This window comes from Leucopleurus acutus, assembly GCF_964270905.1.
Source record: "Leucopleurus acutus genome assembly, chromosome: 6".
Taxonomy (NCBI): domain Eukaryota; kingdom Metazoa; phylum Chordata; class Mammalia; order Artiodactyla; family Delphinidae; genus Leucopleurus; species Leucopleurus acutus.
Window position 1 is genome coordinate 84,670,289 of NC_139149.1, and position 26,610 is coordinate 84,696,898.

General features: G+C 42.1%; 1 protein-coding gene across 5 annotated transcripts in view; it reads left to right on the top strand.

Annotated features, from left to right (window-relative positions):
* Positions 1-5,481: 5,481 nt before the first annotated feature.
* The window catches only part of CASP8 (caspase 8), a 28,109-nt gene continuing 6,980 nt past the window's right edge, over positions 5,482-26,610 (top strand). Inside the window, exons 1-7 of one of the 5 annotated variants that reach the window (XM_082841798.1) lie at positions 5,482-5,639; positions 7,882-7,945; positions 14,505-14,756; positions 16,147-16,481; positions 19,978-20,083; positions 20,931-21,069; positions 21,180-21,224. In XM_082841798.1, coding sequence (XP_082697924.1) covers positions 16,180-16,481; positions 19,978-20,083; positions 20,931-21,069; positions 21,180-21,224 — 592 coding nt within the window. In that variant the 5' untranslated portion in view covers positions 5,482-5,639; positions 7,882-7,945; positions 14,505-14,756; positions 16,147-16,179. Of the gene's footprint in view, positions 5,640-7,222; positions 7,300-7,881; positions 7,946-14,504; positions 14,757-16,146; positions 16,482-19,977; positions 20,084-20,930; positions 21,070-21,179; positions 21,225-26,610 lie in introns of those variants that run through there. The other 4 variants (XM_082841797.1, XM_082841800.1, XM_082841799.1 and 1 more) reach the window with 4 other exon arrangements.

The following is a 26,610-nucleotide window of genomic DNA, read 5'->3' on the forward strand; positions in this document are numbered from 1 at the left end:
TTGGTGCAGACTTTCTTCTTCATGGCCATAAAACTTCCCTGGGAGAGGGATTCATGGCAGTCTTCATTTCTCAGAATCTGCTACTTTTAGTCAGATAAGGGATGCTACAAAAGGCTTCTTTCTGTATCTGTTGATTCTCATTTGACTCCAACTTAAAATAATCTTTAAGCATAATCGGAGCCTCTACAACGTGTTGCGTCAGATGAGGGATGACTCATTCTCTCAGAAACTGGAAGTTTGTATCATAATGTTGTAAAGCACAAAAAGTTTAACTTTATAACCTAACTTTTGTGTCTACCCATGACCTTTTCTTTTCATTTTGTGAAACATAAACAATCACTGGGCACTTAATCAATGTTTGTTTAATCATGAATGAACATAGATTTTATCAACACCTCTAAGGTGTTCATTGGAATGACTATTATCTGCGCTCTTTGGCTTAATCTCCTTCTGAATACCTTTAGAGAGGCAAAAAAAAAAAAAAAAAAGAAAAAGAAAACGAGAAAGTCTGATTTAGAGCATTTATAACCAGAGACCCAGTCCTAAAACCTGGCCCTTTTACTCCCTGGCCAACTGCCCCTTCCTGTGAGTGAATCGAACAGCCTGGCTCCCAGGGTCAGCCTCAGGTACAACATGCCATTTTTTTTTCTCTTCAACTTGTTCTGAGGAACCCCAGTGGGTTTGCAGAGACACTGGCTAAAATGCACATTGTCCCAAGCAGTGTTAAACTAGCTTAGAAGCACTGAGCAGTAATAAAGAGGACAGAGGCCGTTCATAAGTACTAATGTAGAAAGAGATACAAGATAGAGTTAGATGAAAAAATGATAGAATACACACACATGCACACAATGTTTAAACAAATATACAAATAATTAGTGCAAAAATTAAAGTCAATGCAGATATATGTTTGCTTTTCCTTTTCTGTAGACTATCACAAGAAAGATAAATAAGAAACTGTACTAACCCTCCTACTACATCATTTTGTTTCGGGGTCTGTTGAAAGCTGGAGTCAGTAGGAATCCAAGTGAGCCTGGGAGGACACTTCTGGGGGAAGAAAAAATGTCCTATCCAGGGAAGACACCAAATACACATTTTGCCACTTGGCTGTCTCACCTGGACTTACCTGTACCTGCAAGTTAGTTGTGCTACTACTGAGAACGGGTGTATTGTAATTATTTTTACTAATAGCTTTGAGGAAAAATATCATTACCCAATTCTTGAAATCCTTTTTGAACTGAGAAAGAATGAAATGAATTTCCCTTGCAGAAGTTGAGGAGTGACTTCTTCTTCTTCTTTTTTTAAAAAATAAATTTATTTATTTATTTATTTTTGGCTGCGTTGGGTCTTCGTTGCTGTGCGTGGGCTTTCTCCAGTTGTGGCGAGCGGGGGCTACTCTTCCTTGTGGTGCATGGGCTTCTCATTGCAGTGGCTTCTCTTGTTGTGGAGCATGGGCTCTAGGTGCGTGGGCTTCATTAGTTGTGGCTCGCGGGCTCTAGAGCACAGGCTGAGTAGTTGTGGCGCACGGGCTTAGTTGCTCCGCGGCATGTGGGATCTTCCCAGACCAGGGCTCAAACCCGTGTTCCCTGCGTTGGCAGGCGGATTCTTAACTACCATGCCACCAGGGAAGTCCCGAGGAGTGACTTCTTTTAAAAGGGAAAAAATATATGTGTTTCAGGGAATAATCCTCCCATCTTTTGATTTTTTTTTAAAAGAAAGAGTCACTAGTGCTGCATGCAGATAGAGTAGCTGGGTAGTCCCAGCTCAGTCACTTCACCTTTCTGGCCTTTGGTGTTCTAAATGTCTTAGTAACACCTACTCTGCCTGCTTTAGACTAAAAAATTGTGCTCACTAATGAGATAAATGAGATGAAGTAGGGAGAACACTTTAAAACTGCATCGTGCTACAAACTACTGTATATAAAATAAACAACAAGGTCCTACTGTATAGCACAGGGAACTATATTCAATATCCTGTGATAAACCATAATGGAAAAGAATATTAAAAAGTATATATATATATATGAATCACTTTGCTGTACACCAGAAACTAACACAACATTGTAAACCAACTATACTTCAATAAAAAGAAACAACAGTGGCTCTTGGATGATAGGAATGATAGCACAACAATATGAATGTACTTAATGCCACTGAAATGTACACTTAAATATGGTTAGAATGGTAAATTTTATGTTATGTATATTTTATCATAATAAAAGAAATTTAATGGCTCTTGACATTTGTCCTTAGGGTTTGAGGTACTGAGAAATTGTTCCCAAGAAATGGTTCCTGGGGGTGGGCATAGAGTGTAGCTGGAACTTGGAGGACTTTCACCTTGACTATGCTCAGACCTCCAAGAAAATATTTGAAAAGCTAAGTTGATGGCATGAATATTGCATCCCAGCCCAACAGTTACCTCAATTTCTTCCTTTCTAGATCAGTGGGATGGGTTCTTGTTTGCAGTAGGATCTTTTGTGGAAGTAGAGGGGGCAGGTTCCAGCACCCACCAAATTGCAGAATATACACTTCGGGTCAGTGATGTAAACTCTTCATCTACCTGCTCATGACTGTCTAGTCATCTCAATACCAAAACAAAAATCAAAGACTTCAAAGCCTAGCTGTTAAAAACTTCTAGAGAATTGGCCGAGTCTCTTCCCACATGGCCGGGAGGAGGTGAAATAGATGGATTGGAATGCAGTCTCCTTTCCCTCACCATTGCCTTCAGGATTCTAAGGTCAAGCCAAGGCCAGCTTGAGGAAGGGGGAGGAGGGGCCCAGTAGAATGCACGTACCAGACCACCCAGCCTGTGGGTCAGTTGTATACAACTTAATAGAGAAGCAACCAACAAAAGAGCATGTTTGTTCAGGGGATTTTTGTTTCACTGTCAGTATTTGTCCTTGATTTGTCCTTGACTAATGTCCTGTGGTTCAAGTCCAGATCAATGGGACTGGTGTGTTCCAGCCCGCTGAAAGGAGGTTTAGTCATTCTTGGCTTTCTTAGGGAAATGTACAGGTCCAAATCTGATTTCAGCAGATTAGTAGACATGAGCCTCTGGAGCAGGCCATCAGGTGGGAGCTGAGATTCAGGAGGGTGGAAACCTCTCGGCACTTAAGTCCTAACAGGCTGTCCTGGGCTTCCCTGGTGGCGCAGTGGTTGAGAGTCTGCTTGCCGATGCAGGGGACACGGGTTCGTGCACCGGTCCGGGAAGATCCCACATGCCGCGGAGCGACTGGGCCCGTGAGCCATGGCCTCTGAGCCTGCGCGTCCGGAGCCTGTGCTCCGCAGCGGGAGAGGCCACAGCAGTGAGAGGCCCGCGTACTGAAAAAAAAAGAAAAAAAAAAACCAAACAGGCTGTCCTCACCCTGCACTGGGCAGGGACCAGCTCCCTTATGTCCCGCTGAACTGCAATGCCTCCAGGTTTTCCAGCTTCCCCAGGACTAAAGACCAGGTACATTATTCATTTCCATGTAAATAATCAAGCAGACGTCTAGCTCAAGAAGGAGGCAAGAAACTGGTTAGAGCAAGTGAATTAATATTGATCCTAGAAGATCACAAAAGGAATTTAACCAACTTCAGGTTCGCAATTCACTTGTTGATTATTCATCTTCCTTTTTAAAAAGATCTAAGACTGGGAGAGCCTAGGATCAATACCTTACAAATGACACATCAAAGCCCTGAGACTCCCCCATTCCTCCTCAGTATGGCCCCCTGGATGCCTGCTGTGGGTCATCCATTTCTGCCAGGCTGGGGGCTGGGGGCTGGACGTAAACTCTCAAGTGAGACAATCTTGGCATCCTGTGTTGGCCGTGCAGTTGGTCAGCTGATTGACACTGAACTTAGTTTCCCCATCTGTACAATGTGACTAATAATTCGTAGCCATCTTACAGACACTGTGAGCTTATGTAACACAGTGGTAGTGAATATTTACTGAGAACTGTCAAAGGTCCAGGCATTCCTTTAAGTGCTCAGTCTGTTTTGCCTCCTGTAATTCTGCTCAGGTAGGAATTCCAAAGCTGGGGCCTGAAGACTGGTATTTGTTTTAAACCTCCTCAGTTAACCCTCAGATCAGTCAAGTTGCGAACCATGGGTGTGTATTAATGTTCAGACACTGATTAACCTTTCAGGGTCTTAGGCACACAAAACTCACTCTGCCACTCACTAGCTGAAGGTACTTGTCCAAGTCTTTCGCCTCTCCAAACCTCAGTTTTGTCACTCAAATGGGAACATCCACTTCTGAGAATTGTTCAGAAGGTGAAATGAGCCAGTGTGGGTGGCTGTGCCTTGCACACATAATGTTTATTCAATATTAGCTGGTGTCATTAGGCGGACTCCTTTTTCATAGGTGACCTTGTGACCTCTGTGCATAGGTCATTATCTTAGTTTAAATTTACTGCTCTTCCACCCACATGGTTCATTTCAAATCCTAAATGCTGGGGAAGGGGAGATAGTGTGTTACGGTGGGAAAATCCTTGTTTTTGGTCCAACGGGACTGAGTTCGAATTTGGGTATTCATTTGAGCCTCTGTTTCCTCATCCATGACATGGGAGAACAATCCTCTACCTTGCTGGGGGAATTAGAGATAATTGATGTAAAGGTACAACATATAGGTATTGTATAATTTTTGGTGTTTTTGTTATAAAATGTACAAGGTGTAAAAACAAAAAGGCAGAAAACCTTTAAAAAAATTCAAACAGGAAACGGAGGCAGAGGGTGGGAAGGGGATGGAAGATGAAGAAAAGCTGGGGAGGTTTGGGGGCTCAGGGTCCTGGGGGACAGATCTCCGCATTACCACCACTCCAGGCTCGGCACTGGACGGGTACCGGTCACTAAGGCACAGCACTGGCCAGGGACTGTTACCCTTGCTTAGGGCTGGGCCAGACCCACATCCCCTTTTGTGCAGGATCTCCCCAAATCTCAGCAAGACATCTGCTTCGACCCAAGAAGAGCTCTTGCCAGATGATATGGGGGGCTGGTCCATGGCTTCAGTGCTGAGATTTGGGCCACAGAATAGAGGAATAATTCCTCTCCCCAGACCCCTTTCAAGGAGGAATGGCATTTTTACTTGCCACAGACAGTCTCAAATCTGTCTTTAAAAAGTATAGGCCTTATATACACTAAATGTAGTGAGTATACGGCTTCCTGGTTTTTAGTTTGCATCGGTTCCTTTAAATAAGAAACATTTTCTGTTCGAGTGAATCACCTCTGTTTTCCAGTTTTCAAAGTCAATTTTATTCTCTAGTTCTCTCTGTTCAGGAATTTTCTTTCTCTCTTACTGAAGACCAGATTTTGCCCTTCTGCCGGAGGGCAATGGTTTCACAGGTTCTCTTTCTTTTATCTCGCGATGTTTCAAAGCCCTGCTGAATTTGTTAGTAAATTCTGAATGTGGAGAGGAGAGAAACAGGAAGTGAATCTGCTGGGACAGGCAGAAAAGCCTGGTTGAGTGATCGAAAGTAAAAGAAAACTTCTTCCGGGAGGCCTTTCCAACCCCACCTCCTTCCTCCCCCTCCCCCTTGCCTCGTTACTAGGGATTTTTCTCCGGTTGTGAGAACCCGCCTCAGTCATTGGAACGTGTGAAGTTAGGCAGTCTAGGGGTCTTGGCATCGGGAGCTTGGTGACTGTGATGTTGCCAGGGTGGAGCAGGTGAGTGTCTGGTGCAGAAGTGGCTTCTGGATACCACGTTGCCCACTCAAGGGGCAGATCAGACCTGCGGAGTGGAGTCACCTCTGGGTCCTGCTAGGGGCCCAGATCTTGGACTGGGTTTCTCTCTGAACCACAACCACTGACTTTGCTACTTTTTAACTCTGAGGAATCTCCAGTTCCTCTGCTGCCTCAAATATAGACACACTGTCTCTCTCCTGCTGGATTACTTTGGAAATTCTACAAGACTTTATTTACCTACTTATGTTTAAATTATTTTCTGTTTGGCCTGGGGCAGAGGGTTAAGTTAATCACCCTGTCAGATCCCTATTCCCTGTAGCCCTTGGTCTCTAAGGCTTACGGGGCCCGGGCCGGTCTCCCCTGCCCTGTTCTAGGTACTTTCTTTGATTTCCCCACTCCCACCCTATCTCCTACCCTCCCAAAGACGACCCTCTAAATCTTTTGATACATATCCTTGAATTGTTCTGTATCTTTGCAAAATGTGTCCTTGTTTTGTGTGTGTACGCTACTTTTTAAACTGTATGATCAGGAACAAGAAAGTAATTTCTCTGTACCTCTGTTTCCTCATCATTAAATGGGATTAACACTCCCTCATGAGGTGGCTGTGAAGATTTAAGTTGATAACAACAGCATGAGCCAATTAGGACAGTGACTGGCACTACTAAGTATCCAGTAAGTGTTAGCAATTATTATTACGTATTAGTATTATTTGTATTGTATTTTGCTTGTTCCGTTTCTGACTTTTTTTGTTTTTCAAGTAAGCACTGTATTTTAAGTTCTGTGTAATTTGCCAGGTCCCACTTTGTAACCACTACTTATTATTCCATGATGGACAGTCTCCCAATCCTATATAAGGATTATAGGAGAACTTGCCCACCAATCTTTAGCCTGATCCAGCTTGCAAACCTTTGCCATTCTGATAGGTACAAAGTAGGGAGCTCGTTGCTTTATTTTGGCACTTCCCAGCTTACTCATGAGTCTGAGCGTCATTCGTACACTTCGGCCATCTGAGTATCCCTGTCAAGGAACCCTGTGTCCATATCCACTGTTGTTCTCCAGGGTTTCTTTTCCTCGTTGATTTGCAGGAAACCTTTGTATGTTCTAGATATTGCTACTCCTGTGGCACATCCTGGGAACGGGCATGAAATATTCGGTCTCTGCTTTTGTGAAGCTCACAGCCTCGGACAGGAACCAGCCACAAAACAGCAGGATGAAAGCTGAGTGTATGCTCAGGAAGCCACAGGAAAGAGTCAGGGAGCACATCCTGGGCTAGGATTTAGCCATTAACAGGATTTCATTCTGTCACTGTGCTCTCACTCAGAGTTCTCGGGGCAGAGTCGAGGTAGCAGAGGGCACAATGGGACCACGGCACCCTTCCCTAGCCCTCTGCAGGTGGAGGGGCACTTTCAGACATCTCATTAATCCTCTCAGCCGTGAGCTCTGCCCTCTGAAAGCTAATATTCCATTTGGGGAAAGAAAAAAGGCAGCTTCAAAGAAGAGAGGTGTTTGATTTTTTTTTTTCTCTCTCTAGTTTTATCATCAGAAAACATTTCAACTGACTGAGAGCAAAAAGACAGGGCTAATGTGTGCTTTGTTCTCCAGGGCCCGTCCACGGTGAGGGCCCCAGGATTTGTCTTTTTTGGTGAGCTCGACTGGGCCTTTTGGGAGGAAGGACTATGATTCTAGTGTTTTCTGGGCTGCTGAGGCTGGGGTCTTGTGGCCTCGGGGTCATGGGAGTGATCGCGTATGTGAGTGTAGATGGGGAAACCAAGAGAGTTTCTGTGAGGGTCGGCAGACCCTCTGAGAGCTGTGGTGAGGGCCCTGCAGTGTACAGATCCCAAGGCCACTCAGGAGTGCTCAGTGAATATTACTGAATGAAACCATTAAAGTCTTCACAATGAGCCCCTAAAAATCTGTAAATTCCTGCAATATGAAAAGAAAGGTTCTTAGCTATCATCCAGTTCGAACTGGCTCCTGTTGGAGTGTGGTAAGGAGGCCCCGAAGAGAAACTGACCCGTCCAAAGTCACACGGCCCGAGCCAAAGCTCAGGTGGCCAGGGTCCCCTCCCGGCACCTGCCTCCTCTTCCACAGGCTCCCTCTTAGCCATCTAGACGCGGGTGCTGCCTGGAGGCCGGCCTACCTCACTAGTGACTCAGGAGTTTCGAAAACAGGAAGTAAGTGAGCTGTGCTGTAGGTTCTTCATTTGACTTCATTCTTTTCTTAGATGTGCCAGGAGAGAGAGGCCTGTGAAGCGGCTGCCGCTGTGAGGGTTCTGGGACTTGCCTCTGGTAAGGTTGGACGGGCTTTTAGAGAGGAAAGTCTTTGATTCTAGAATTTTCTAGGCTACTGAGGGTGGGATCTGGTGGCCTCGGGGCTCATGGGGTGATCCTTGTATATGAGTGTAGATGCGGAAGCCAGGAGAGTTAGCAGTGCTTCCCAGGGCTGTAGTGAGGGCCCACGGGTCCCTCCAGCTTCGGTTGATGCATTCCTGATTTTGGGGGGGAATACTCCAAGTTCAGTTATCTGTACAGATGCCTCATCCTTATGCCGAGTTGTCAAAGAATAGAAACCAAAACTCAACTCTCAACAGTCTTTGCTGCTATAGTTTACCAATCTGCCGACACTCAGACCACCAGTATAAACACACACGTACACATAAACAGACACACACATAAACAGAAATAGTGCTAAGAACTCAATTATTTATTTATTATTTTTGAGAAATTAAAACGGCACAGGACAGTACCAGGAATAATATAATGGCAAGCATCGACTGATAATCAGTACTTGTGGGGTTAAGCGTTTATAGGTGGAGTTATAAATTCCTTCAGTTTGGCTGGCTCTGAGTTTTGTCGTGATTTGAACACCTTTCCTGGGCTGTGTGATAGCCGTGGCTGGGACCCTGCAGCGGAGAGTGTTTGTGTGCAGGGGGGACACCTGGCAGGTTCTGGGGGAACCCCAATTGGGGGTGGTCATCCTGGACTGGAGGGAGTAGTCACCCTATTGCTTAGGGGTTTGGGCCTGAGAGCGGCTTTCCAGTACTCTCAAGCTTTGAACGAGGTAACGGATTTTTGTCTCAGAAGAGTAATGCAAATTTTGGGTTTATTTTCTCTAGCTTTGAGGTAGTTTTCCGTATCACCAAAAGAGCTAAGAGGTTGCTAGAATGTCGCTAGAAGGATTGTTTGTGATTAGATGAGATTTATTTGCAATTTAATTGTGGCACAAAAGGCAGTGCTTATTCGGGACTCTGGGGTGAGGTGCTGAGGTCCAATCCGGGCTCCAGCATGTACCGGCTTGGTTTGTAAGGTTCTGACCCTCTCTTTGCTTTTGAAGATTTGTTAAGAACTCTTGTTTCTGTGTTTTGGGGGTTTCTTTAGTCTTTTAAAATTTTAAGTAATTCATAATCTTTAAAAATATTTTGATTATGTGTCTTTCTTCATTAAATTCCTTCCTGGCTTCCAACTGGAATCAGAATAAATTCTAAATCCTTGCAGGGTCTGTCATTGAGACCCTTGAGTGAGATGCTCAAACCTGGGCCTGACGCCTCTCAATAGCTTATTTCTGAACTGATTTTTCACAATAGTAAAATGAGGATGATAATAGCAACTTCTTCAGAGGATTGCAGTAAGCGAGACAAGAAAAATATTTTTATGTTTATATGGTTATATGTTATAAACACATCATAATATAAAAATTTATATCAAAATACTTTGGGGCACACATTTATTATAAAAATATTAGATATACTTATATATCATAGAATACAAATATATTTATATTGATTTATCATTGTTATATAACTGGAAATAAAAGAAAAATTCTGGAGGGCTTTCCATTTCCACCCCTCTCTTCCACCTTGTATGCAATATAAACCAATATATTCAAATTTATCTTCAAATTTATATATTCAGCATATGTATATGCACACACATTATATATGTATATATATGTGAACATGTGAATAAAATGGGAAAAAACCCACCAAATTTGACCCCAAAATTACTTCTAAGTTTTTCTAAGTGATTTTTATTTTTCTTTTAAAAGTTCTCTAAGGAATAAATGTTACTTTTACTATTTTAGGATGAGAAAAATACAACAATGAATATTCTCCTTAAAATATTACTCTAACAAAGTTTCTAGCTCATGAGCACATGCAGTTAAACCCAGGGCCCATAAAAAAAGAAGTGCCTCTTGGTCCCTGTTCCTACAGAGCCAGAACCTAGAGGTGGCCCGTTGTTAATGGTATAAAATCTAGAGCAGGTAACAGTGCTTCCCAGGCACTACGATCAAAGAGATGTGTGACCTAAACAAACAAAGACAATATTATACCACAATGTGTTCTGGGAAAAGCTGGGTCAGAAAAGAAGCCTTGCCAGCACTTTCCCTACTAAGTGTCCATTTTAATATGATGCAAAAATAATTTAGAAAGCATTGTCAGGCTATTGCAAAGATAATGAAACGAGTGAGGTGAACTGGCCATAGAGGACAGGAGCCCATCATGTTATATCCAAATTCACGTCATCCTGGCCTTGGATTGGAATTTTTTGTATACTGTCAGAAAATGCTATTGAATATGTAACAAAAGCCTTAAAAATCTTTATTCCTTTTGTCTCAGTAATCCTATCTCTAGGAAATTATTGTAATAAAATAATCGGAGGTATACATGGAGATTTGCATTTTAAGATCATCCTAAATGTAATCAGAGACTGGTTAGATAAATTCTTGCCCATTCATATGATTAGATGCCTTATAGATTTAAAAATCCATGCTGTAGAAGAAAAAATAAAGACATCAAGATGCACTTATAGTATTATCAGTGGAAAAGTCCACGTATACCTCAGAAATATGGTTTTTAAATATGAGGGAAAATATATATGCGTAAAATATTCGGTAGGAAGGACAGTAAGATTATTAGGCGTTTATCTTTGTTTTTTATTTTACTTTAATTTTTTAAAAGTTGAAGTATCGTTGATTTACAATGTTGTGTTAATTTCTGCTATACAGCAAAGTGATTCAGTAATACATATATATACATTCTTTTTTTAATATTCTCTTCCATTATGGTTTGTCATAGGATATTGAATATAGGTCTCCATGCTATGCATAAACACTTACATCTGTTAACCCAACCTCTGACTACATCCCCGCCCCAACCCCCTCCCCCTCGGCAACCACAGGTCTGTTTCTGTTTCAGATAGATTCATTTATGTCATATTTTAGATTCCACATGTAAGTGATATCGTATGGTATTTTTCGTCCTCTTTCTGACTTACTTCACTTAGTATGATAATCTCTAGTTGCATCCATGTTGCTGCAAATGGCGTTATTTCATTCTTTTTTATAGCTGAGTAATATTTCATTGTATATATGTACCACATCTTCTTTATCCATTTCTCTGTCAATGGATATTTAGGTTGCTTCCATGTCTTGGCTATTGTGAATAGTGCTGCTATGAACATAGGGGTGCAGGTATCTCTTTGGATTAGAGTTTTGTCTAGATATATGTCCAGGAGTGGGATTGCTGGATCATATGGTAATTCTATTTTTAGTTTTCTGAGGAACCTCCATACTGTTTTCCATAGTGACTTTACCAACTTACATTTCCACCAACAGTGTAGGAGGGTGCCCTTTTCTTCACACTCTTTCCAGCATTTGTTATTTGTAGAGTTTTTAATGATGGCCATTCTGATCAGTGTGAGGTGATACCTCACTGTAGTTTTTATTTGCATCTCTCTAATAATTAACGATGTTGAGCATCTTTTCAAATGTGACTATTGGCCATTTGTCTTTCTTCTTTGGAGAAACGTCTCTTTGGGTCTTCTGCCTATTTTTTGATTTGGTTGTTTTTTTGTTGTTGATTTTATGAGCTGTTTATATATTCTGGAAATTAAGCCCTTGTCAGTTGCATCATTTGCAAATATTTTCTCCCATTCTGTAGGTTGTCTTTTCATTTCGTTTTTGGTTTCCTTTGCTGTGCAAAAGCTTGTAAGTTTGATTAGGTCCCATTTGTTAATTTTTGTTTTTATTTCTATTGCCTTGGGAGACTGACCTAAGAAAATATTGGTATGATTTACATCAGAGAATGTTTTGATTAGGCATTTTATCTTTGGATGATAGAATTATAGGTAATTTTTATTCTCCTTTTTATCTTTCCTGTATTTTCTAAAAGGAATACAATAAGCATTGTTATCATTAGAAAGAAAATAATTGCAGAGGGGAAAGAAAGGAGATTCTGCTTTCATTTGATTCTTTGGTTGATTTTATTCTGTAAAATGATATTTTAGCAATGGTTAGAACTTATTGGAAGATTTAAGGACACTGGACCTAATGGTTTTAAACAGGGCTGGACCCAGTTCTGATCCTTTCCAGTTTCATATACTGGAATAAAAATAGTTATTTAAATAGAGATTTTAATTTAAGTACATGTATATTTAGGGTAATAAAATGGTAAAGATTTACACAGTGCAAAGAGTATAGAATGTAAAGCAAGTCTCTTCCTGTCCACCCCCCAGACTTCTAGCTCCTCTCCTCTCAGGCAACCACTGAAGCAGCTTCCTGTGTATTTTCTTCAAAGATCTGTGAATACAAAATCTAGGCACTTTATGAGTTTGGTATGTCTCTTTCCAGAATTTCCTTATCTTTTATTTTCTGCTTTAGTATATATGTCTGTAATCACTGAAAATCTAATTATGTTGTTTGAGTTATTTCTAAAAAGTAGATGTATGATTTTGGTTATATTGCAACTTGCTATTTTCACTGTCATAATAACATATCTTGAATATCTATCCATTTTAATTTCAGAAGTTGGAGTGCATTTTCTTAACTGCTGCATAATATTCTGTAGGATGACTATGCTTTAGTTAATTAAGCCATTCCTTTATTGGAGGACATTTGGGATGTTTCTGGTTGTTCAGGTTTATATATCGGTCTGTGGTGAGACTCCATGTACAAACCCTGTTGAGCACGTGTGTGTCTATGGAGTGTGATTTAAGGAATGAACTTGCTAGTTTGTTCCCTTGAATGTCTAGAGGTTTTGTTTGTTGAACTTTGAACGTATGCTTTTAGGTGCAGCCCAAATATTTAAGGTATCTTTCCTATATAAAAGTATTTTCATGATAATTGATTGCTTTTGCAGTGAATAATCTAGGCTCTGCAGCCTTTGTGAATCCAGTGTAAAACAAGATGTATCTTTCTAAGACACTGTCCCTCCAGTTTCCTAATCAAGAAAACTTGTCTAAACAATAATGTCAGCTCTAGATTAAAAGGGAGAAAAAAAGTTTTGCCCATAATTCCAGTTCTAAGAAGGAAATAATCAGAGGTGTGCACAGGATATATGAAAACACCTCTCAGTGAAATATTATTTTTAATAGTAAAGGAACAGAAAATTGCTTAAAATGAATTTTGATATCTCCACATGCTGGAAATCAAGAAATATTAAAAATATGCCAAAGAAGAATATTTATGGTAAGGGTAAATGTTCATTCTAAATATTAAGTGGGTATAAAAAAAATACAGATGTACACGCTTGGATGTGCAACCTGATTCTAATTTTTATATAAATGTGTATTTGTGTGTATGTGATGTATGATAATGATAACCATGTTATAATTTATTGCATTTTCAATTTTTACCGGAAAAAAAACCACCCCAGTGTTCTGTAATCAGGATTGGGGGGAAGTAATCAGGATTGTTTTTTTAAAAAAATACTGTTTTATTTTATTTTAATTAATTAATTAATTATTTTTATTTTTGGCTGCATTGGGTCTTCATTGCTGTGCATGGGCTTTCTCTAGTTGCAGCGAGTGAGAGCTACTCTTTGTTGCGGTGCGAGGGCTTCTCATTGTGGTGGCTTCTCTTGTTACAGAGCACGGGCTCTAGGTGCACGGGCTTCAGTAGTTGTGGCACGAGGGCTCAGTAGTTGTGGCTTATGGGCTCTAGAGTGCAGGTTCAGTAGTTGTGGTGCATGGGCTTAGTTGCTCTGCAGCATGTGATATCTTCCCGGACCAGGGCTCGAACCCATGTCCCCTGTGTTGGCAGGCAGATTCTTAACTTCTGTGTCACCAGGGAAGTCCCAGGAAAGGTGTTTTTAAAAAGAAAAACTAAAAGCTTCAAAGTCTTTTAGGCCACTTTTAAAAAATATTAAAGTTTACCATAATGTTTGTATTTTAACATCAGAGATACAAAATACACAGGTCCTGGTTCACGCCATCACCCCTCAAGTGATAGTCAGGATTTGTGGTTTCATCCGAGAATGTCAGTGAATGCAGGGAGCTTAAAAATTTAGGAGCCTTGGGGCTTCCCTGGTGGCGCAGTGGTTGAGAGTCCACATGCCGATGCAGGGGACACGGGTTCATGCCCCGGTCCGGGAGGATCCCACATGCCGTGAAGTGGCTGGGCCCGTGAGCCATGGCCACTGAGCCTGCGCGTCCGGAGCCTGTGCTCCATAACAGGAGAGGCCACAACAGTGAGAGGCCCGCGTACCGCAAAAAAAAAAAAAAAAAAAAATTTAGGAGCCTTGTTTCAGGGAGGAAAGAGGTCCAAACAGGTTAAGGTTATTTGAGTAGAAAGTGCCCAGGGGCACAGAGTCTGTGGGAGCAAGCAAATGATGAAGCTGGACGAGAAGTTAAAGGTTTTCTAGTTCAGGGTTTGCAGATGGTAGCCCTGAAGTAAGGGAGCATCTGAGTAAACCTTCAAGGAAGAGTTCTTCAACGTTGAAGAGGTGGAAAATCACTGCTTCCAGATGAATTTTCCAGGGAGGAAGTGGGAAAACCAGGAGGGTAAGAGAAGTGTTCAGGTCACATGCCCGGTGGTGTCCGGCCCCACAGCCAATGTCTTTCCTTCTTTCAGGTGAACTCGTCTTTGTTTGTTAGTTGCTGGTCGTTACTCTAAAAGCACGATAGGTGTTGTATACTCACAACACTTCAGGAGATACTGCTCTTTTGATCCCACCTTACCGAGGAGGAATCTCACCCTTGTAGGCTGTGAGCTGCCCAGGCCTGGGCCAGTGCCCCAGCTGGGTTCTGGTCCAAGTTCTTTCGGACCCCGCAGCCCCAGACTCTGAACCACCGCACTGCCTGCCTCTCCGACAGTCAGCTGCAGGTGAGATTCCTGGCTTTGACAGTGGCCCTGTAGCCCGCCCTGGGGATCCAGGTCCCAGTTTCGTTCCTATGATGTACCCGATACAAACCCTGCTCCAAGGGCTCCTGTACCATGAACATGGGCCTATCAGAGCAGGGGAGGTGAGGGAGAAATTGGCCAAGGTGACTCAAGGGGCTCGAGAAACCCCAGACCTGGGGCTGCTTGTGTGAAGGTTATCTGGGGTTTCCTGAAACACTGCCCTCTCTTTTTTTTTTTTTTTTTTTTTTTTGCGGTACGCGGGCCTCTCACTGTTGTGGCCTCTCCCGTTATGGAGAACAGGCTCCGGATGCGCAGGCTCAGCGGCCATGGCTCACGGGCCCAGCCGCTCCGCGGCATGTGGGATCTTCGCAGACCGGGGCACGAACCCGTGTCCCCTGCATCCGCAGGCGGACTCTCAACCACTGCGCCACCAGGGAAGCCCCCCTCTTTTTTTTTTACCTGCTCAAACATGTAAGTATGTGAAAATACCCCATAATCTGATTTAGAGACTGTTTGTGTTGAAAGGCTGACCGAGTTCTCTTGGTTCCGTTTCCAGTCTTGGGGTCTTGACCAGCTGTGGGTGCCTGTCCTGAGGCCCTTGGGGGAGAGCACTGCATCATGTCCTCCTGCCACCATTGTTTCCATTAGACCACATGACTTCTCCCACCTCCAACCCTTCCAATCTGTCCTCCACACTTTATTTTATTTTTTTAATTTAATTTTTATTTTATATTGGAGTAGTTTCTGGTGTGAAGCAAAGTGATTCAGTTATACATCTACATATGTCCCCCACACTTTAAATGTTAATCCCTAATTGGATGACGTCACGCTCATGTTTACAATCCTTTCTTGGTTTCCCATTATATCCAGGAGAGAGCCTGACCCCCTTGACCCATCATATGAGGCCCTTTATAACAGTTCCCGGCCACAGCTCCATCCCTTTGTCTCACCACTCCCTCTCCCAGACCCTTCATGGTTACTTTATTGAGCTCCCTTTGCCTGCCTGAACTGACTTGAACATTCTTGCCTCCAACTTTTGCATAAATTATTTCCTTCAAAAATTGTCCTTCACCATCTCCTCCCCAGAGGTGACTTCCCTCCAGGAAGCCCTTCTCCCAGGCTGTGTTAAGGCTCTTTCCTCTATATTTCTACTGTGCCCTGGTCACAGCTCTCTGACCACTGGCTAGTTTGTAAATCTACCTTCCAAAAACAGTAAGCTACTTGAGAGTGGGAACCTGTTTGTTCGTTTTCTTGCCTGTATCCACAGCATAATGTCTGGCATATAGTAGATGTAATAGCATTTGATGAAGGAACAAATCAGTAAGTGGTAGTTTTCTTCCTCATCTGAACATAACATTGTATTTTAACCTAGGTAACAACTACATTCTCCTAACGCTTGATCAGCATGAATTTCAACAGATGTCTGTATAATATTGGGGAACAGCTGGGCAGTGAAGACCTGGCTGCCCTCAAGTTCCTGAGCCTGGACTACATTCCACATAGGAAGCAGGAACCCATCAAGGATGCCTTGGTGCTATTCCAGAGGCTCCAGGAAAAGAGAATGTTGGAGGAAAGCAACCTGTCCTTCTTGAAGGAGCTGCTTTTCCGAATGAATAGACTGGATCTGCTCACCTACCTGGACACCAGTGTGGAGGAGATGGAGAGGGAGCTTCAGATGCCGGGCAGGGCCCAGATCTCTGCCTATAGGTGGGGAGAACCTCCATGGTGTGGAGCTGGGACGTGTGGGTTGAACGGGCACATCTTTATGGGCAGGGCTGATGCTGTTTGTAGGTTGTCAGTATGGTGTGACTTTGGAGCCTTTGGGAAGATGTCCCACCACAGTCAGATTAAGAAATTTAGAGACTTTATGTAGAATTCAGAGAAAAATATGCTAAAACCATAAAATAAAATTTTCTTTCCAAGGTGAAACATTACCTATAGGTATGCCACAATCCAAATAGACAATTTTTAAACGTTCTAACTCTCTCTCTCTCTGTTACGTATCTGTTATCTTGATGCCTCTGCCTCTGATGCCCATACCATGCACTTCTTTGCCTATTATTGAATAAAGCATCGCTACTTCCCACCTGAGACGCCCTCCCACCTACTTTTGGATGACTATGAAATTCTCAGTAGGGTTTTAGGCTTGTATTCCATACCTTAAGACTTTTGTTACCAAGTTCTTAAGTGAGCTGTGTGTTGCCAGTCATTCTGGATTGGCCAGGCCAGACCCCCGCAATGAGTGCTTTTTTTTTTAGGGTATAAGATAACCATTTTTAATCTATGCCTGGCCATCTGGAAACCCCCATTGTAATAACCGACCATTGTAAGGTTAAACAGCTTCCACAGTTTTACTTCATAAGCCATCCTGTAACGCTCAATGACTGCTTAATCCCTGTGACCCCAGATGCTGTCAGAACAGCAGTGGCTTGGGCTGTCTGTCCTGCCAAAGGCTTAACACAGTAGAGAAGTTAATTCCTTATAGTTCTGGAGGCTAGAGGCTAAAATTGAGGTGTCAACAGGTTGATTCCTTTTTAGAGGCTCTGAGGGAGAATCTGTTTCATGATCCTCTCCTAGCTTCAGGTAGTTGCAGGCAGTCCTTGGTGTTCCTTGTCTTACGGATGCATCACTTCAATCTCTGCCTCTTTCTTCACCTTGTCTTCTCCGCTGTGTATCTGTGTCTTAATTTCTCTCTTCTTTTAAAGACACCAACCATTGGATTAGGGCCACCCTAATCTAGTATGATCTTATCTTGGCAAGATTACATCCACAAAGACTCTTTTCCCAAGTAAAGTCACTTTTACACGTTCCAAGTGGATGTGAATTTGGAAGGAGAGTGGGGAAGGATACTATTCAATACTGGGTAACTTTGGTTCAATAGAATTGTGAAGTCCTTGTAATGAATTTTTTTTCATTAAGGGATCAATTAATCATAAAAACAACAGCCCCATAATTAGGAAAGCTAGAGGGCCTCATCTTGTGTCCCCTGTCTTGGTCTTTTGAAGGTTGCACTCCTGCCATGTGAGCAAAGCCAAGGCAACTTCCAGTGCAGACAATGACATGGGCCTCTCTGTTGGAGGGTTATGAGTGTCTAACAAGGGCAGGATCTGTCTGTTAAAATCTTCAACATGTTAACTTGGGAACAAAAGGGTCAGCACAAGTAAAATCTCCTGCTTGTTCATCATTGTTGAATATCAAGTAAGAAAAAAAAATGCTAGTGTGGCCACTTCCCATTTATAAGATATTTAAAATTTCAAATTATCATTGCTACCTATAAAATTAGTACCTTATAAACTATCCAGATTTATTTCTGGACAATGATGGTACAAGAAAGCCAGTAGGTTTCAGTAATGAGGAACGTAGAAGGGCAAAATACCTTGTGATAAAGTTAAAAGGGGAGGTAGCTTTTGATTGGACCCAATCTTGGTCAAACTGAGACAGTTTTAGAGAAATACTTCTAGGGTAGAGATTCCATGAGAAGAAGGATGAAGCAGGTGATAATACTGAGTAACTTCTGTTTCTACACTACAGTTGATCATTGAACAACATGGGGGTTAGGGATGTGGACCCTCTGCACAAAAATCCACTTATAACTTACAGTCGATCCTCCATATCTTAGGTTCCACATTTGTGGGTTCGACCAACCGCAGACTGTGTAGTACTGTATTATGTATTTATTTATTTTTGCGGTACGCGGCCCTCTCACTGTTGTGGCCTCTCCCATTGTGGAGCACAGGCTCCGGACGCGCAGGCTTAGTGGCCATGGCTCACGGACCCAGCCACTCCGCAGCATGTGGGATCTTCCCGGATTGGGGCACGAACCCGTGTCCCCTGCATCGGCAGGTGGACTCTCAACCACTGCGCCACCAGGGAAGCCCTGTATTACGTATTTATTGAAAAAAATCTGTACATAAGTGGACCCGCGCACTTCAACCTGTGTTGCTCAAGGGTCAACCATGTTTTTATTTTTAGAATTTTAATTTTCTAATTTACTTTTGAAGTTAACATGTTTTTGTATTAAAGTTATTTTCCTTTGCACCATCATAGTAAAAGGTTTGCCGACTTATAAAACTTTCCTTTGTTCATTCAACAAGCATATCGCAAGAGCCTATCATAATTTAGGAAATAATAATGCCTGTCATGTTTGAACACTTAGTGTGTTGCCAAAGGTTGGTTTAAGTGCTTCAGGTAAACTTATTCATGTAATCCTCAACACCTCCCAGAGGGGTAAATAGAGTATTATCTACAATCTACAGATGAGGGGGAAAGATTGTGTAACATGTCTAAAGCCACACAGCTCATGGATGGTGGATCCAAGGTTCCAACACCAGGAGTCTGGGTCCCCTGCACTTAAGCACTATATCTCATGACCCTCTAGGCTTATGGAAACCAAAAGGGCACTGATCCCATTCTCAGGGAACTTGGACAGCTTCATAAACAGACAGTTATGTGTGTTACTCTTCTGGCGATGCACAGGCAGGTACAGCGGGGTGAATACAGCGTTGAGGACAGTCAGGCAGTGCTTGAGCTGTTAGTGGATGAGTGGTTGTCTGAAGACGGACAAGGGGATAGGGGTGGGAGGAGGCCCAGCATAACAGGGTGAGGGGCAGGGCAGCTGGGTGTGTTTGGAGAGGAGATGGGGGGACAGCAGTAAGGAGCATCCAGAGATGAGGAGACAGGCTGGGCTCAGTTCACAAAAACCTGTACTCCAGAAGGAGGCGTTTGGCCTTCCTACTGAAGGTAGCGGCTGGGAGAAGCCTGTACTCCAGAAGGAGGTGTTTGGCCTTCCTACTGAAGGTAGCGCCTGGGAGAACATTGACTAGTTTTAATTGAGGAATTCCATCTGATTTGCATTTTGAAAAGCATGATATCCAAAATCAAAGCTTTTTTTCTATTGCAACAAGATCTTGATTTTATAGCGAAGGACAAAGGAAAAACACAATTCATTTAACTGGAATTAACTGAAAGTCAAAGTTGGAGAACTTTAAATTCTGTTAAGAGTGGGATAGTTGGGCATGAGCCATTTGTCTTCAGTGTCACTACACCAGCCTCTTTCCAAAGACTCAACTCATAAATCATGTCATTATCTGGCTTTATTTTAAAGGGAGGCCGTAGGAATCAAGTCCACTGTGACTCGGATGGGAAATCGGTTGGGAAATCATTTAAGAAAATATTTCTAAAGTGTTTCTGTTTCCCACTTCAGGGTCATGCTTTTTCAGATTTCAGAAGATATGACCAAACAGGAATTGAAGGACTTCAAGTTTTTTTTGAGCCAGAAGATCGCCAAATGTAAGCTGGATGATGACATGGTAAGACCTGGTGTCTGACCGAGGTTTAGTCCTGAGGGTGAGTCAGCCAGTGGGGATTTCTGAGACTAAACAGAGCGCTTGTCAGTAAAAGCAACATGAATTCTCACTTTTTAACTGGGGAGAAGAAGAATGCTGTCAGGCATGAGTGCTGTAGATATGATGCCTCTGTATACTGTGAAGTGCTGCTCACATTAATTACCAGGAACAAGGCAGAGTGAGGAGCAAGGGGAGAAGGCTGGTGTGGAGGCACAGGCAATGTGGCGACCTTGCAGAGCCAGGAGAGACGGTGGTGGGCCTGAGATCGTTTCCCCACTTCTGCAGTCTCTGAAACAACCTGGGACCTGGAACTCTGTGTGTGTGTGTGTGTGTGTTGTGATGTAATGTTGTATGTGTGTGTGCTTGTCTGTGTGTGTATGTGTTATGGGGACACTCAGCCTGGAGATGATCAGGTGGCAGAGGCAATGGAGGGTGTGAGGCAGTCCCCAGGGCTGTTGCCATAGGGACCAGGCTGTCACATCTCAGCCATGCACTCAGGCTGCTTCACTGTCTTCACATAAAGGTGTCCACAGGCAGTTTCAGCACAGGGCCTGGGCCTGGGGACTAGGTGACATCTGATGTGACTTCTCCTGTGTCTTCTTATTTCTATCTTTCTGGGCCAGAAATCATGAATTGCCTCCCTAATAATCTACTGATTGGCTTTATAAGGCCAGGATGTCCTCTCAGGAGGGTTGGCTTGGGAAGCTAGCGTGGGTGCTTAGTTTGGAGAGAGTGGAAGCAAAACAAAAAGTTAATCTAAAAGCCAGTATGGCTCCATCTAATCTTCCAACTTGATTTCTCCTCCCTCTAGACCTTACTTGATATTTTCATAGAGATGGAGAAGAGGGTCATGCTAGGGGAAAGACACTTGGACACCCTGAAAAGAATCTGTGAGCAAATCAACAAGAGCTTGCTGAAGAAAATCAACGATTATGAAGAACTAAGCAGAGGTATAAATAACCTGAGAGCTGTGGATCAGCAAAATGTAGTCTTAAATGGACAGACTCCTCTATGTCACAGCAGTTTCTAATCAAATATGTGTGTTTCTTTTTAAATTCAGAGCAAGGAATGAGCCTTGGAAGAGGTCCAGATGAATTTTCAAACGGTAATACTTGCAGATATGTTTTCGAGGTTTATTTAGTTAATTTACTTCCTGATAGCCTCATTGCCTCCTCTCCACAACCTTCTACCACATCTGCATTTTGTTTTTAATAGGAGTAGAGTTGGTTTACAATGTTGTGTTAGTTTCAGTGAATTGAAGTAGAGTTCCCCGTGCTATAGAGCAGGTTCTCATTAGTTATCTATTTCCTACCTATTAGTATATATATGTCAGTCCCAATCTCCCAATTCTTTCCACCCCCCGTTTTCCCCCTTGGTGTCCATACGTTTGTTCTCTATGTCTGTGTCTCTACTTCTGCCTTGCAAACCAATTCATCTGTATCATTTTTTCTAGATTCCACATATGTGTGTTAAATATATGATATTTGTTTTTCTCTTTCTGACTTACTTCACTCTGTATGACAGTCTCTAGGTCCATCCATGTCTCTGCAAATGACCCAATTTCATTCCTTTTTGTAGGCTGAGTAATATTCCATTGTATATATGTACCACTTCTTCTTTATCCATTTGTCTGTTGATGGGCATTGACATTGCTTCCATGACCTGGCTATCGTAAATAGTGCTGCAATGAATATCAAGGTGCACGTGTCTTTTTTTAAAATAAAATTTATTTATTTATTTTTGGCTGTGTTGGGTCTTTGTTGCTACACATGGGCTTTCTCTAGCTGTGGCGAGTAGGGGCTACTCTTCTATTTCATTTGTTTCTGCTCTAATCTTTATAATTTCTTTCCTTCTACTAATTTTGGGTTTTTTTTTGTTGTTGTTGTTCTTCTCCTTTCTCTAGTTCCTTTAGGTGTAAGGTTAGATTGTTTATTTGAGATTTCTCTTGTTTCTTGAGGTAGGATTGTATTGCTATAAAGTTCCCTCTTAGAACTGCTTTTGCTGCATCCCATAGGTTTTGGGCCGTCGTGTTTTTTTGTCATTTATCTCTAGGTATTTTTTAATTTCCTCTTTGATTTCTTCAGTGATCTCTTGGTTATTTAGTAGCATATTGTTTAGCCTCCATGCGTTTGTGTTTTTTATAGGTTTTTTCCTCTAATTGATTTCTAATTTCATAGCATTGTGATTGGAAAAGATGCTTGATATGATTTCAATTTTCTTAAACTTACGAAGGCTTGATTTGTGACCCAAGATATGATCTGTCCTGGAGAATGTTCCATGTGCACTTGAGAAGAAAGTGTAATCTGCTGTTTTCGGATGGAATGTCCTGTAAATATCAATTAAATCTATCTGGTCTATTTTGTCATTTAAAGCTTGTGTTTCCTTATTTATTTTCTGTCTGGATGATCTGTTAAGTGAGGTGTTAAAGTCCCCCACCTTTATTGTGTTACTGTTGATTTCCCCTTTTTATAGCTGTTAGCATTTGCCTTATGTATTGAGGTGCTCCTATCTTGGGTGCATATATATTTATAATTGTTATATCTTCTTCCTGGATTGATCCCTTGATCACTATGTAGTTTCCTTCTTTGTGTCTTGTAACATTCTTTATTTTAAAGTCTATTTTATCTGTTATGAGTATTGCTACCCCAGCTTTCTTTTGATTTCCATTTGCATGGAATATCTTTTTCTATCACTTCACTTTCTGTATGTGTCCCTAAGTCTGAAGTGGGTCTCTAGTAGACAGCATCTATACAGGTCTTGTTTTTGTATCCATTCAGCGAGCCTGTGTCTTTTGGTTGGAACATTTAATCCATTCACATTTAAGGTAATTATGAATATGTACATCCCTATTACCGTTTTCTTAATTGTTTTGAGTTTGTTTTTGTAGGTCTTTTTCTTCTCGTGTTTCCTGCGTAGAGAAGTTCCTTTGGTATTTGTTGTAGAGCTGGTTTTGTTGTACTAAATTCTCTTACATTTTGCTTGTCTGTAAATCTTTTGATTTTTCCATCAATTCTGAATGAGATCCTTGCTGGGTAGAGTAATCTTGGCTGTAGCTTTTTCCCTTTCATCACTTTAAATATATTTGGCCCTTCCCTGTTGCCTGTGGAGTTTCTGCTGAAAAATCAGCTCATAACCTTACAGGGATTCCCTTGTATGTTATTTGTTGCTCTTCCCTTGCTGCTTTTAATATTTTTTCTTTTTTTTTTTAAGATTTTTTATTTATTTATTTATTTTTATTTTTGGCTGTGTTGGCTCTTAGTTGTGGCACACAGGATCTTCGTTGAGGCATGCAGAATCTTTCACTGCAGCGTGCAGATTCTCGTTGTGGTGTGCGGGCTTCTGTGTAGTTGTGGTGTGTGGGTTTTCTCTCTCTAGCTGTAGTGCACAGGCTCCAGGGTGCATGGGCTCTGTAGTTGTGGCATGCAGGTTCCAGAGCACACGGGCTCTGTAATTTGTGGCACACGGGCTCTAGTTGAGGCATGTGAGCTCAGTAGTTGTGGCACATGGGCTTAGTTGCCTTGCAGCATGTGGGATCTTAGTTCCATGACCAAGGATCGAACCCACGTCCCCTGCATTGTAAGGCAGATTCTTTACCGCTGGACCACAAGGGAAGTTGCTAATATTTTTTCTTTGTATTTAATTTTTGATAGTTTGATTAATATGTGTCTTGGTGTGTTTCTCTTTGGGTTTATCTTGTATGGGACTCTCTGTGCTTCCTGGGCTCGATTGACTATTTCCTTTCCCATATTAGGGAAGTTTTCAACTATAATCTCTTCAAATGTTTTCTCAGGCCCTTTCTCTTTCTCTTCTTCTTCTGGGACACCTATAATTCGAATGTTGGCGCGTCTAATGTTGTCCCAGTGGTCTCTGAGACTGTCCTCAATTCTTTTCATTCTTTTTTGTTTATTCTGCTCTGCAGCAGTTATTTCCACCATTCTATCTTCCAGCTCACTTCTCCATTCTTCTGCCTCAGTTATTCTATTGATTCCTTCTAGAGTATTTTTAATTTCAGTTATTGTGTTGTTCATCGCTGTTTGTTTGCTCTTTAGTTCTTCTAGGTCCTTGTTAAACATTTCTTGTATTCTCTCCATTCTATTGCCAAGATTTTGGATCATCTTTACTATCATTACTCTGAATTCTTTTTCAGGTAGACTTCCTATTTCCTCTTCATTTGTTTGGTCTTGTGGGTTTTTACCTTGCTCCTTCATCTGCAGCATATTTCTCTGTGTTCTCATTTTGTTTAACTTACTGTGTTTGGGGTCTCCTTTCTGCAGGCTGCAGGGTCATAGTTCCTCTTACTTCTGGCGTCTGCCCCCAGTGGGTGGGGTTGGTCCAGTGCCTTGTGTAGGCTTCCTGGTGGGGGGACTGGTGCCTGCATTCTGGTGGGTGGAGCTGGATCTTGTTCCTCTGGTGGGCAGGGCCGCCTCCAGTGGTGTGTTTTGGGGTGTCTGTGAGCGTAGTATGACTTTAGTCAGCCTGTCTGACTAAAGGCTGGGGTTTAGACTAATGGGTGGGGTTGCATTCCTGTCTTGCTAGTTGTTTGTTGTGAGGCATCCAGCACTGGAGCTTGCTGGCCCTTGGGTGGAGCTGGGTCTTACTGTTGAGATGGAGACCTCTGGGAGAACTCTCGCTGATTAATATTCCCTGGGGCCAGGAGTTCTCTGGTGGTCCAACATCCTGGACTCAGCTCTCCCACCTCAGAGGCTCAGGCCCAACACCTGGCTGGAGCATCAAGACCCTGCAAGCCACATGGTGTGGAAGAAAAGAAAAAAAAAAAAAGAACAGACAAACAAAACCCCAAGTTGAATGGTAAAAGCAAAACAAAAAACCAATCAAAAGCAGAAAGCAATCTAAAACAAGGCAAAGAAAGCATAAAACACACAAAAGAGATAAAAAAACATAAAAACATAAGAAAGGTGAAAACAAAAGGAAAAAATACAAAACAACAAAAAAGTAAAAATTGAAAAATATAAAATATAGTTAAAAAGAAGATAAAAACAAAGGAAAAAAGAAAAACAAGGAAAAAGCATGATATAATGACAAAGTAAAGTAGAAAGAGGAAAAAAAAATAGAGTAAAAAATATATTACAAATAAAAGTATAAAAAGAAAAGAAAAAGTACATAAAAATTAAAAGAATAATAAAAAACAATAGAACAAAGTGAAAAAAATAATAGTAATATTAATATTTTCCTGTGGCCTCACCTGTCAGTGTCCTTGCTCCCACAGTGAAGTGCAGCCAATCCCTGCCTGCCTGGGAAGTCCTCCAGTACTTCTAGGTGGGTCTCTGGACCTGCTGTGGGCTATGTAGGGCCAGCTCAGACTCTGACCTGGCCCAACTCTGGCGTGTACTTGTTGCCCCCAAAGTCCACAGCCTCAATTGCAGGAACACTCATTGTCTATTCAGATATTCCACAGATGCAGGGTTTACCAAGCTGATTGCAGGGATTTAACCCTCTGCTCCTGTGGCTGCACAGAGAGATTTCCCTTTCTCTCCTTTGGTCCCACTGCCCCGGAGTTCAACTTTGGTTTTGGTGCCGTCTGTGCATGTGGGCCACCCTCAGGCTTCTGTTCCCCACCCAGGCAAGAGGGGGCAAAAGCAGCGGCTGATTAGGGCTCACTTGCTCAGTCAGGCTGGGGAGAGGGAGGGCTACAGCAGTCACAATCGTGACCACTGCTGCATCTTTTTTTTTCATTTTGTTTTATTTATTTATTTATTTATTGGAGTATAGTTGTTTTACAATGTTGTGTTAGCTTCTACTGTACAATGAAGTGGAGTTCCCTGTGCTATATAGCAGGTTCTCATTAGTTTTCTATTTTCTACATATTAGTGTATATATGTCAATCCCAATCTCCCAATTCATCCCACCCCCACTTTCCCTGCTTGGTGTCCATACGTTTGCTCTCTACGTCTAAGTCTCTATTTCTGCCTTGCAAACTGGTGCATCTGTACCATTTTTGTAGATTCCACATATATGCGTTAATATACAATATTGATTTTTCTCTTTCTGACTTACTTCACTCTGTATGCAGATGACATTTGCATGTTAATGGACCTGTTCTCCTAATAGCACTGGCTACTTTTCACCTTCTCTGCACATTGGAAGATATAAAAGGCATTGTCAAAAGACAAAGACCCTGCAGCCCCAGGCCAGCATGTTTGAAATAGGGGCAGGGTTAGTTAGTGATAAGATTTTCCCTTATTCTGTGAACTGCAAGGATATTATGTTCAAGGTGGTCTGTGAATTTTCTTTTTTTTTCTTTATTTTATTTTTTTAACAAATCCTGACTTTATTTTTTAAAAAATTATTCTATTTATTTTTAAATTAAAAAAAATTTTGACTGCATTGGGTCTTCTTTGCTGTGCATGGGCTTTCTCTAGTTGCAGCAAGTGGGGGCTACTCTTCATTGTGGTGTGTGGGCTTCTCACTGTGGTGGCTTCTCTTGTTGCAGAGCATGGGCTCTAGGCATGCGGGCTTCAGTAGTTGGGGCA